This window comes from Diadema antillarum, unplaced genomic scaffold (assembly GCF_040938485.1).
Source record: "Diadema antillarum isolate AM-2024a unplaced genomic scaffold, OU_Dant_1.0 seq00000318_RagTag, whole genome shotgun sequence".
Classification (NCBI taxonomy): domain Eukaryota; kingdom Metazoa; phylum Echinodermata; class Echinoidea; order Diadematoida; family Diadematidae; genus Diadema; species Diadema antillarum.
In genome coordinates, this window is record NW_027271337.1 from 890,012 (window position 1) to 902,746 (window position 12,735).

At 40.4% G+C, this 12,735-nt stretch overlaps 1 protein-coding gene across 1 annotated transcript in view; it reads left to right on the plus strand.

The window, feature by feature from the left end:
- The window catches only part of LOC139730505 (ATP-sensitive inward rectifier potassium channel 12-like), a 28,464-nt gene extending 16,011 nt beyond the window's left edge, over positions 1-12,453 (plus strand). Inside the window, exon 2 of the mRNA XM_071641344.1 lies at positions 7,967-12,453. Coding sequence (XP_071497445.1) covers positions 8,016-9,608 — 1,593 coding nt within the window. The 5' untranslated portion in view covers positions 7,967-8,015 and the 3' untranslated portion in view covers positions 9,609-12,453. The remainder of the gene's footprint in view (positions 1-7,966) is intronic.
- The last annotated feature ends 282 nt before the right edge of the window (positions 12,454-12,735 follow it).

A 12,735-nucleotide genomic window follows, 5' to 3' on the forward strand; every position in this document is an offset into this window, starting at 1 on the left:
TAAAGATTCGTAATGAATGAATAAATAAATGCACTGATGGGGTGCAGATGAAGATGTTTGACCATACAAGTACTTCCAAGTCACCATACTATTAACTGTTTACTGAATTGTTGACAGTAATGCAAATCTGTAGTAATAATGATAAGGGTACATGTACAAGCCAATACAATCATTTTGGTAATTCATCTAGGGTAGCCTCTTCAGTGTTAATAGCACTGCTACTCCAGAGGACCGTGTCATTAAAATCACCCCAGCTTTGCCAGGGACTTGTTTAGATCATAGATCTACAAGTACAGTGTAGTCTACAACACAATAGCTGGCCATGTTAATACACTTTGTAGATAAATACATGTTCATTATCAGGCTTTGAACTTGGAACCTACAATATGAAAGTCAGGAGTTTTATCCATTACCACAATGCCCCTAACACTCCTGTTATGGGGGAAATTTAGCCAATATGATACAAAATCCTGTCACTCAAGACTTTCACGTCTTTGTGTGCGCCATGTGTGTTTGTTTGTTTGTTTGTTTTTTATGTTAATATTAATATTAGTTTTCATTTCCAGCTGCAAAATGTCTTCATGGAGCTCAGTTTTTCACAGTTTCAAAGTCACTGGTAGCATTCACGTCTATTCAAATCAAATGTTTGAGTGCCTTTGGCTTTACGATGACTTGCAGGTGAGGCTGTTGTTGCCAATTGTGTGAGTAAAACACACAACTTCATTGAACCATGGAGATGGTTCCACCTCTCTGATTTAACACATTCACACACTCGTACAATGTGCCGGGACATGGAAACAAAAGGCCCTTGCATTCACACAGTCAAAGTGAGTTCATCCAGAGGTTTCTGCTATTGTGCAAAAGATATTGCCTTGGTGAGCACTGCATTTTGAATGGTATTGCTGTAAATCCTTTTGTGAAATGTAAAGCTGGCTTTGAACTAGTCACAGGCCATTAATTATCACCGGAAAGGAGTTGTTTGCTTAGACTTCTTGCTGTTTCTTCTGAGGCGTGATGAATGAAAAGCTGGCATCACATGTTACATTACAAGACTGAAAACTGAGAGCTTGTGTAGGATGAGGATGAATATCTTATACAGTTGAACCTCTCGTATCCGCACAAGTCGGGACCGGGGCTCATCCGGATAAGGGATTTGGCCGGATACGGGAGACTCAATGCTTTAATATACATACACATGTACAGTAGCCCATTGTAGTACCACATGTAGCAATGTGTATACTGCCACCTTTTCATTGTTACACTCAGTAACAGACCCCAAAATAGAGGTTCGTGTTTGCAAGAATGAAATCATTTTCTTTTATAAATTCTTGGGATTATTTACCTAAATAACTATTAAGAAATGTATCAAGAATATGTAATTCATGTGTGTTTGTGTAGGAGTTCTCAAGGAGTTGGGAATCCCCCTTTCCTCCCGTAATTATTTTAAAAAAAAATCACGGCGAGATTGTGTCCGTATAATAGAGAGATCTGGATAAAGGGAGGCCGGATAAGAGAGGTTCAACTGTATTTCATAATTGCTTTAATATTGGGCATCCAATGTTTGGCCTGTTAATAGAAGAATACCAAAGAGTGAACTCATATCCGCACAGCCCAGTCTTCAAGTAAAAAGGAGCAGATTTGGGGCATTCTCAGTGGTTACACTGTGAAAGAGGAACAACCCTACGGTATCTCCAATGTCTCCCTGTGGCCCTCCCATCATTTCTGACGTGGCTATTAAGTGTAACGAAATTAACAAGTAATAATAACCTAATTAAAACAATAATGTTAATGATAATCATAATGATGATAATGATATTTTAATAATGATAATAATAATAATAACAATAATAATAATAATAATAATAATAATAATAGTAACAACAACAACAACAACAACATGGTCTCACTAGGTTTCTAGTCCATGATAGACTCTTCAGTGTTTACTGGCAAATATTGTAGCACTGCTCTTCCAGAGATCCCTGGCATTGTAAATATCCCCAGAATTTTCTGCTTTTCCTGCTGAACTGACCAATTTGCACTTCTGTCAGAATCTGACATTTGATATGTTTTGACTCTCCGTGTAAGGACAAAATCATCTCTCATCCCCCCCCCCCCTCCATTATCTGATATGATACAAAGGAGCAATCCTGACCCTTCTGCACCGTTAACCAATTCTTCATGTCTTCATTTCTTGTGGTCTCTTTAAAGGATAAGTCCACCTTTCATATACATTAGGATTGAGAGAATGCAGCAATATTAGTAGAACACATCAGTGAAAGTTTGAGGAAAATCGGACAATCCGTTCAAAAGTTATGAATATTTTAAGTCACTGCTGGATGAGAAGACTACTACAGTGTATGATGTCACATGCGTACAACTATATAAGGAAAATAAAAAGAGAATTTCACAAAACTGTACTTTTTGAATAAAGTGCACATTTCTTCGACTTGCTGACGTATGTTAAGGGTAATATTATTCCCCCTGCCTTCTGAAAGAGATAAGTCGAGTGTTCTTTTGTTATGCGAGAAAAATGGAAATATGTTGAATTTTCTTTATTCTTTCTTTATATCGTTGTACTCATGTGACATCACAAGCTTACTTAGTCTTTTCATCCAGCCGTGACTGAGCAGAAACTTCAAAAATCATAACATTTGAACGGATTGTCCGATTTTCCTCAAACTCGCACTGATGTGTTCTACTACTATTGCTGCATTCACTCAACCCACATGTCTATGAAGGTGAACTTGTCCTTTAAAGCATGTTGTAGGTCTACATGTATAAAGTTGTCCTCATGGTGATCATTGAAAATAAGAGGAAAGTACTATCAAACAACTTTGAGCAGGAGTAAAAGAATGAGGTGGTGGTGGAATTAACAAATGAATGTGAAAGGTGACTTTCTATCCAACTATCCAGCAGAGAGCAGTGAGAAGAAAGGATGTGGTTGTCAGAAACCATTCTGAAAAACACACAAAAAGAGACAATATGATATGGAAGGTAAATTTACATTATTCAGTGCAAACAGAAATGTAGATTACGCACAATAAAGACTGGAGTCATAAAAGTGTGTTTTGAAAAAACTCAGACTTGTACTAGAGCTTCTTTAACATACAAGCATGAAGGGAATTTACAGATTTACACAAAAGATCAATTACTTGCTGCTCTTTTTTCTCTCTTTATTCTCGCAGAACCAAAATTAGCTTTTGGCCTAGCTAGATGACAATTGTTACCTAATGCTAAATAAGAATGAGAATGATGTGTGCTGAAATGTGTGCAGATATCCCCCAATGCCCAAGGCATGATGCGGAACGCACAGTATTCATATGATTTATGAAACAAAAAAGGCCCACAGTGTGGGAGAGGGAAACCCCCCTACACGTATGTACCAACACCCCTGTGCCCTTGCATTTCTTCAAATAGGGTTTCGGGCAATGTGGGAAGCTCCTTGTGGCATCTCTGTAGAATTGACGGACGGATGGAAGTAATAAAAAATTTAGTCAATTACCCTCCATCTCTTCTACCTGAGAGGCTCCAACATTGGGACCGGGGAACAAGGAGCTGCATATTGATTTCGATGTTCACAATGGGGAGGGTGAAGCAGAGGAGAGGGACCGGGGGCTCCGGCATCTTGCTTGAAATGCCGGTAAGTGCTCGAGTCAATCTCCCAGGCTAGTGACAATGGAAAGATCAATACTTGTCCTGTAGCATCTTCTGACTGATCTCAACTGGTAAACTAGAATTGCATTTGGGCATGTTCTAACTTAAACTTGTCGGCTATTAGTGCAAACCAGAAAAGCTCCTGGAGATAGTTCCCTATGTGCCATTGTCTTTATTTTTAAAGTGAACCTCATGGTCTTACCAAATACCAATCAAGATCAACTGACCTGGCATATGAGTGCTACAAACCCAATTGCCTGTTTGTCATGAGAAACTACACAATGTACAAATAAAACTTGATATCAGGCCAGTAGAAAGATGAATTGGCATGTGCCTGTGAAGAGAATGGGGCCTCTGCCCTGTTGCCAATTTGGCCAAGTGGGAGAAATATTTGGCAACACTATGCAGTACAGTGAAACCTTTTCAGGCAGGGAGGTTCGCACCTCCCTACTTTATTTCAGATTCATACAAGAAAACCCTTTCATAAATGAGATGATTTCGCAGGACCCAGCTCTTTATAATTCTTGTTTTGTACCCTGATTCAGTGTAACAATGCACAGTGTAACTGCCATTGTTCTTTTGGTCCTCATTATAACAAGGTTCCCCAGCATATCCAATTTTAGATTAATGCACTGTCTCATAAGTTAAAAAGTTGCCAGCAGTTTACGATTTACATATTGATGAGGTGGATGATATCAGTTTCATGTACAATGAGTGCCTTTTTATACAAGACCCTTGGTAATGCCTCATAAATGAGGACAATGCATCGTTGACTCGATGCATGTCAGCTAATGAGTGGTGTAGTGCATCATATCAGTGCCTGGCCCCTGGGTTTGTGTGTTGTTATATTTTATTCATCCCAAGCACTGGTGGATTACTTTATCAGTGCAGGCCTCGCTGTGTGGGCCCAATTCAGGATGTCATTAGCCCTGCCAACAACCACAGATTACCCTGCATGGCTTCCCTATAGCTTGCTTGGCTCCGGTTGCAGGGCACAGTTTGGGACTACGATAGGTGACGTCAATAGCGACAAGATTCACCCCTCTCTGGTGCTGTGCTATCTTCACGTGAAGACCAAAAGCAGCAGTGCCACTCAAAACTTTGATTCCAGTCTGACATGGTTTTTGTAGATTAATTTCTTGTTCTGTTTTTTTTTTTTTTTTAATTTTTGCCCCCTCATCATGGACTGTGTTTGATTTATAATACCTTCATGCTCCCAGATAACATTAAAGGCATGAATGTGCACAATGTCTGATGTACAAGTTACACAATTTATTCTTATTTTCCATATCATGGTGCTGGCTGCAAGCCAAGGAGGTTGATAAATAAAATTATGCTCTTCAACTGCTCGTTATCTCAATTTGCCCCAGACAATAGAAGAGAAAGAGAGAGAGAGAGAGAAAGATGAGGTCAGTAAGAGTCAGGGGGAAAAAAGAAGAAAAACAAGCAACAAGCAAACACATCAAAAGGCTTGATTTTTTTTTTGCCTGCCTCAAGTTGAGCCTCTTCATAAAAGTACATGTACATATTTGTATGCAAATAAAATACAATAATGTGGGCCTACTTACTGTACATTTGTACACATACTCATGTAGAACAGGGAGGTGAGCTCACCTCCTTGGTAGAAGGTAGACCCATCCCCCTCTGTCCATCACCCCCACCCCCACCTCCACAGCAGTTAAAGGCCAGTTTACACAATGCTGGTTAATATTCCATAACTTTGTGGCAGGTTTGACCATTGGTGTGGTCACGCTCAGCAAGGGGAGAAAATAGAATGGTAGGAGGAGGGAGGTGAGACAGTCTCACCTCCCTGGTAAGAGTGAGCATTGTAGATTTACCTATCCAATGCTACTGAGGCGTATCCCTTTGCTTGCGCAGCACACCGTGGGATTTTGTTGGAGTAGCCTTGCTCTCTCTTATGCAAAGTCATTGAGGATGGAGGTCACTTTCAATCAAAGAAAATACCACCGCTTTTTTTTTTTTCTTTTTAGAGGCTCAATCCCGAGTTTGACTTTTATGAGTCACCTTCTGTGTGTTTTTGTTTGAGTGTGTGTTGAATTGTTTGATAGAAAATGGTTGAGTTCTGTTTGAGTGCCTTCTTGCCACTATTGAAGTCAAAGTGTGGAATGACTTTTGCCAATCTCTTACATTGTTGTGCAGTTACAAGATGAACTGAATCTGTGGATTGTAAGAATGAGATAAGAATGCAATTGCAAGAATAACAATCTTTAATGAAGATGCCCATAGTTGTTAAAGTGACTTTCATTTGATCCTCGGGTATTTGATTTCAGAGGTTTCATTTTTTGTTTAATAACTCTGGGGTATTGGAAGGTTAAGAGGAATCTGAAGTTGTTATAAAGTCACTCACAAGGTGCATTCACATTCGACTTACCATCCACAATAGGCTAGCCTATAGTTCATGTACCACAGTAATTTGTTCTCCCTGTTCTTAGTGGTGAAATGCTATGTCAGTAGATACTGCAGTATTTCATTTTAAACAGTTCTCATTCTCAAAATACCTTGGTGATTCTGGCCGTAAAGTATTCCTCTCTGAGATATTAAAGGACAAGTTCACCTTCATAAACATAAGGATTGAGAGAATGTAGCAATATTAGTAGAACACATCATTGAAAGTTTGAGGAAAATCAGACAATCCGTTCAAAAGTTATGAATTTTTGAAGTTTTAGTGCAGTACCCGCTGGATGAGAAGACTACTGCAGTGTATGAATAACTTAGATGTCACATGCGTACAACAATATAAGGAAAATATAAAGAGAATTTCACAAAATTCCATCTTTTGAAAAAAGTACACATTCCCCTGACTCGTTACCGATAAATGTTATGGGTAATATTATTCCCCCTGCCTTAAGAAAGAGGCAAGTCAATTGCTCTTTTATTATGCGAAAAAAGTGAAAATATGTTGAATTTTCTTTTATATTTTCTTTATACTGTTGTACGCATATGACTCACAAGCTGTAGTAGTCTCCTCATCCAGCGGTTCCAACAGAAAAATTTTAAAAATTCATAACTTTTGCACCGATTGTCCAATTTTCCTCAAACTTTCACTGATGTGTTCTACTAATATTGTTGCATTTTCTCAATCCTTATGTTTATGAAGGTGAACTTGTCCTTTAAAGCAATCTGCATGTCTACACCACATATCTCGTACTGAGAAGACAAGCGCAACAGTATGTATGTCATGCTGCATGGGAAATGTACCAAGTACAACATTGTACTGTACGAAAGGTGGTATTTCTTGGCAGGATTCATACTCCAATGTTGCATGTGTAATTTGCGCAAACTAAATAAATACCACCCAAAATTCCATGATCTTTTGTGAGGTACTTAGTATATTGCGTTCATGCTACGAAATACTGAGGTATTTCACAAAAGTGTGAATAATCCTAACGAGAACAACTGAATTGTATCATGTCTCCATTCAAAGTCTGTGTGCTCAGGGCTTTAAAGACAATATACCAGGAACATTGTCATGGGGACTTCTCCCTTGAGAGTTGGGCTAGAGATACAGACGTCATAAACTGCCTTCCATCTCCCGGTCCGTGACAACCTTTAATCAATATTATGCAATGGATTCTTCTCGATCCAGAAAGCATTGCTGAGCAAACGGTGCGAGAGAAGGATTATTTGCCGTAGCCTTTGCAGTCTTAAAAGACTACAAGAGGATGGTTATTATTTGCTCTGCTCTTTTTAGGGTAAGGTCGTGCTAGTATTTGCAGGCCAGGGACAGGGGCAGAGTTTGCCAACTTGGCCATTCTGGAATTAAATACTTTTAATGTTAAAAGGTATTTTGTGCTTGCACACATGGGTTAGAATGGCGACTTATATTTACTGAAGGAATCAGTTCTGTGCATGGTATTTGCATCTCATTGGATACGTGTATGTCCATGTACATTCATTTTTTACATGTAGGCACTATTACCAATCAAGTAAATCCTAACCTGCTTCCCAAGATCGTCTCCAAACAGGAGGCACGAAGCCGGAAGGGAAGGCTTACACAATTGTGCAAATCGAGACTTAAAATTTTGAAACTTCATGTGTAACTGACTCCTGCAATCATGACCATCATACCTTTCTCAAGATATGCATGAAATGTAAATCTCAACAAGGCCATCGTATACATTGTAGAATATTAGTAGGGGACATAATTGATTTTGTTTTGCTCTTTAGTTTGGAATTTTGATGTGAGTCTCTCAAGTTCTACAGGTATGTACAATTGTATCTTTAATACCTACTTTTGACCATCCACTCCACAGAAGTAAATAATGTGCCAACTTTTTTTCATCTTCCCCAGGTGTACCTGACGATTTCTAAGGAGCAAGTGCCTGGGAGCCTGCTTCGCCATGCCCCACACTATACCAGATGGTGACATGTACGAGCCATTGGGGCTCATGGAACCACCCAAAATTGAGTCAGATATGGACAGGCGGGTCAGCAACACCAGCCTGTCCTCAGAGAGTGCATACAGCAGCAATGGTAACGGCCCGCCCATCCCCACCCAGCACAACCGCAAGGACTCTGTGCGCTCGTACAAACTGCGCCGGAAGCTGAAGCGGCGGAAGCAGATGCAGCGGCTGGTGGGCAAGGACGGCGTCTGTAATGTAGTGCACACCCGCGTCAAGTGGCGCCGGCTGCGCTTCCTAGAGGACATGTTCACCACTCTCGTAGACCTAAGGTGGCGGTGGAACTTGCTTGTGTTTACCTTTGCATACGTCACCGGATGGTTCCTCTTCGGCATCTTGTGGTACATCATTGCCGCATCCCATGGGGATATCGGTGCATCTGATCGCAATGAAACCAACTGGGAACCATGCGTGTATAACATGGAGACATTCACCGGTGCGTTTCTCTTCTCACTGGAGACACAGACAACGATAGGCTACGGTTTCAGGAGTGTGACTGAAAAATGTCCTGATGCTGTGTTATTGGTCGTCGTCCAGTCTGTCATCAGCTGCCTCATAGATGCCGTCTTCATCGGATGCATATTTGCCAAAATCGCACGCCCCAAGAAGCGGGCAGCTACTCTCAAATTTAGCCGCAAGGCCGTCATAGCTCAGAGGGACGGCAAGCTCTGCTTCATGTTCCGGGTGGGAGACATTCGCAACAGTCACTTATTTGAGGCACACCTGAGGGTGTACCTCGTCAGACCCAAAGTCACCCAGGAAGGAGAAATCATTCCCTTGTATCACCACAACATGGATTTGTCGTATGATACCGGGGAAGACAGGATCTTTCTGGTGTGGCCCATCATTATCTCACACACCATCGATGAGGACAGTCCTCTATATGAATACTCCAGCAGCAGCCTGGACACGGCTGACTTTGAGATCGTTGTCATACTTGAAGGCATTGTAGAACAAACGGGCCTCACCACACAGGCACGGACCTCTTACCTGCCCTCTGAAATCATATGGGGGCACCGATTCTGTAGTTCAGTACTGGTTCTGCACAGCGAGTTTGACAAGCAATATGACATAGACTACTCAAAGTTTGAGTCCACGTACCCGGTGCCAAAACATCCGCGGCAGAGTGCCAAAGAACTCGACGAGATGGAGAAGAAAAACGAAGAGAACTCCACGGACTCGCAGCTCTCGCAGCTGAAGGACTTGATTGTGAACATCTTGGAGGAGCAGAAGCGGCAGCGATGGAATCCCAGAATGACGGAGGAGGTGTTCAGCCGCCGCTTCAAGCAGTTCGCCCGCGGGGACTTCCGCGAGCGGAGTCGGAGCTCGGAGCATCTGACCCTGCGGTGGAAGCAGTCCGACGTGGGCCGCCTGGTCTCCATCGAGTCGCAGGGCACGGAGATGCAGCCGCTGCCACCTTGTGATTCCCAGACGACAGAGGAGATCTCGATAAACAGTCAGCCAAGTCCGCTACCGGAGGAATCGCAGAAGGAGTTGCCTGATGAAATCCGGAGAAGGGAGTCTAATGTCTAACTTTTACTTGACTGATTTGTCTGTCTTCATACCTGCACCTGTTTCATTTATCAATAGAGAAGAATACATGTATTCAGATTATAACTTCAAAAGACCTATATTTTTTATGCCTTGCAACCTTCAGTAAGAACATGGTATCAATTATGCATGGATTCATTTGAGGCAATTGTGACATGATAGGGGTTTGGATTATACACATTTAAAGATGTCAACCGACACTAGATGAAGAGTTATATTTTCTCCTCAATTTACTGTAAGTTTGGTTGGGTACCGACATTTCATATCACACTTAAAATGCATATACGATGCAAAAGATGCTTGATATAATATGCAAGCACATCTACGGTGCTGGTGCTACATTTATGTATTGTGATAGGTCATGTACATTGTACATTGTACATGACCGAAGCCGCACAGATTAAAGCTTTTAATACCAAATTGGTTGAGTTCCATGGCTCACATACTTTGGTAAAGTTGACCAGAAATATTGCTGAATCCTTTCCATGTCTATAGTTTCACTGAACTGTGTCGGGGGTGGCAGAAGACTTTAGGCTGCTTCAAGCCAGGTGAGATATTTGCTGGTGAAGGTAACTGTCTCGGACAGTGTATTTTACATAAGATAAATTCTGTTTGTAGGGTTTTGTGTTATTGAAAGTGCGTAGGGTGTTACACAGTAATGTACAGAAAAAAAGAATGCTATGATAGAATGTGATAATGACAAAATATTTTATGTGTTCAATGAAGGAGCAAGCATGCACCAGTAAGGAAAGATGGGGCACTCATTACCAAATCAACTGCATACCGCACCAGGTCTTCAACAACTGAATTTTAAGATAAATTTAGAGTGTGTGATGGTGAACCTGTGTGCAGCAGAACTTATATCAGTGGTATGTTGGAAACCATTTAACACTGACATCAGTGTTGATTGTATGACATTTCAAAGTCTTTCCACATGTTCTCTTCCATCAGACATTAGCGAGCTTTAGATCTGTGGCGCAAACACTAAAGATAACGCTGTTTGGCAAAAAATGGTGGTCTGTACATATGTGTGAGACAGCATTTTCCATTGCCCGACCCGGGAGGCTGCGTCATCTTAATGGCGATAGCATCACAGATCTAAAGCTTGCTATTCAATGTGATATTGTACAGTTACATGCATGTAGTAGCTTTTAAAGGGAAGATAAACCAATGCAATGCACATTTCAGCAGGCCTAGTTTGAGTAGGAGATAGTAGAATGAAGAGAAACGTTGGATGAATTACACATCTGTTTGCAGCGAGAAAGGGGGAAAGTACCATAGTTTTTTTTTCTTTTTATTTGCTGCTAGTGTAACCTTTGAATGTAAATAAACAAGTGGTGAGCAACTTTGCAAGCTGTTCTCACAAAGAATTGATGCCATTTTTTTCGCAATTACGCTGTAAAGTATGCACGCTTGAAAAACCCAGAATGCAAGATATTTTGAATGAGATTAGATAATGAAGGATTAAATTGCATGAGTAATTTTGTGCTGCACACAGATGAGAGATTCCTGCTCGCAAATTTGGGACAGAGAGAGAGAGAGAGAGAGCAAAAATCTGCTTCAATGTTTGAATGGATTGAAGAAAAGAGAAGGCAGCAACTTTTCTTTCCTGTCTCGCAAACCTTCAATGTTTGTTGAAAAAAGGATAGACATGGGGAAAAAAACACCAACCCAAAATAAACCTAAAACAAATAGATGTTGTATTCTTGAGAACAGAGTCATTTCCCATGGGAAGTGCAATTTGATTCTGTACCATCAGCAGAAACATTTATTTATTTACATATCTGTAAATATTACAGAATTTGCATTGAAGATAATTTGCATGGACATACATGTCACTGCTCAATGGACAAATTTCCCCAAATCAAATTTGAACAATGCATTTGATTTCATTCCTTTATTCATAGTTCATATAAATATTCAGTACTTGCTCCTATCATCAAACCGAGGAAACACTTCTCATTTTCTTTATCGTCAGAAAATCAGTGATTTGTAGTTGGTGTCTCTGTCCTGATATTTTTTTTTTCTGCCAAACTACTGAAATGTACAATTGTATTCCTAGCTTCGGTTTCATGCTAGATGCTTCTAATTGAATGTTTGTTTTCAGCACCATACATTGCCATTCATCATTTCCACCGTAGGGATTTCTCATTATTGGCGAGTCAAGTTCAATATGGTTTGCATTCAATTGCTGATATCAGGGTCTGTTTATTGATTTATTTTTGCTCTACTGGTCTGAAGTCCTTGAACTACCTTGAAACCCTTCTCTACCCCTACAAGCTATCCACACAGAAAATGAAGAAAAAGAACTCATTTCCACTTCAACATGGTACGATGTATGTTTCACAATTCTCAGATGTGACGCAGGCACTCTAGAAAGAAAATCAAAATTTGTCTATTAAAGGCAAAGCTACATCTCCAAAGTGAAGATTGAGTGCTATTGAGTTTGTGGACAGCTATTTTTGAAGTGCATTTTAGTGTCAGAGGAAGAAAGAACTAAAAATGACATTTTCCAAGGATTTTTTTCCTTTATAATATTTGGAGAGGAATACGTGAGAATCATTGCCCCATTGAGGATGAGCTGATTTCTGTACAACATGCATTTCCCATAGACACCTGCATGAGTACACTGGGGGAAAGTCTTCATTGGGTTAAACCAAGAAGCTTTTGAGGTGAACTGGCACAAGGTAAATTGATAGACATATGTATCTAAAAAGTCAGGTAAAATATGATAGAAAAGCAGCAACCACCATAAAGACAGAATCAGTTTAGTATACATTGTATGTACATGATACTGTATGTCCCAATAGAATGTAAGGCTTTGAGTTTGAGTTGAGTTTGAGTTTATTTTATTTCACCACGGGTCACTCACTTCAGCCAATGGCTGTTCTTCTGTGAGTCCGTGAAGTAAAAAATCATACAATTACAAAATACAACATTTTATACATAGCTTTGGGGCTGTGTACAGGGAGTATAACTGTAATACCATGCTTGATGTACCTGTATGTTCGGTCTTGTCTCGGACCATTGAATCCGATCTGGAGTGTTACCTATCGACCTTGTCTGTGGTTTATGCTGGTACATGTACAATGTAGGTTTGTTTAGAGTG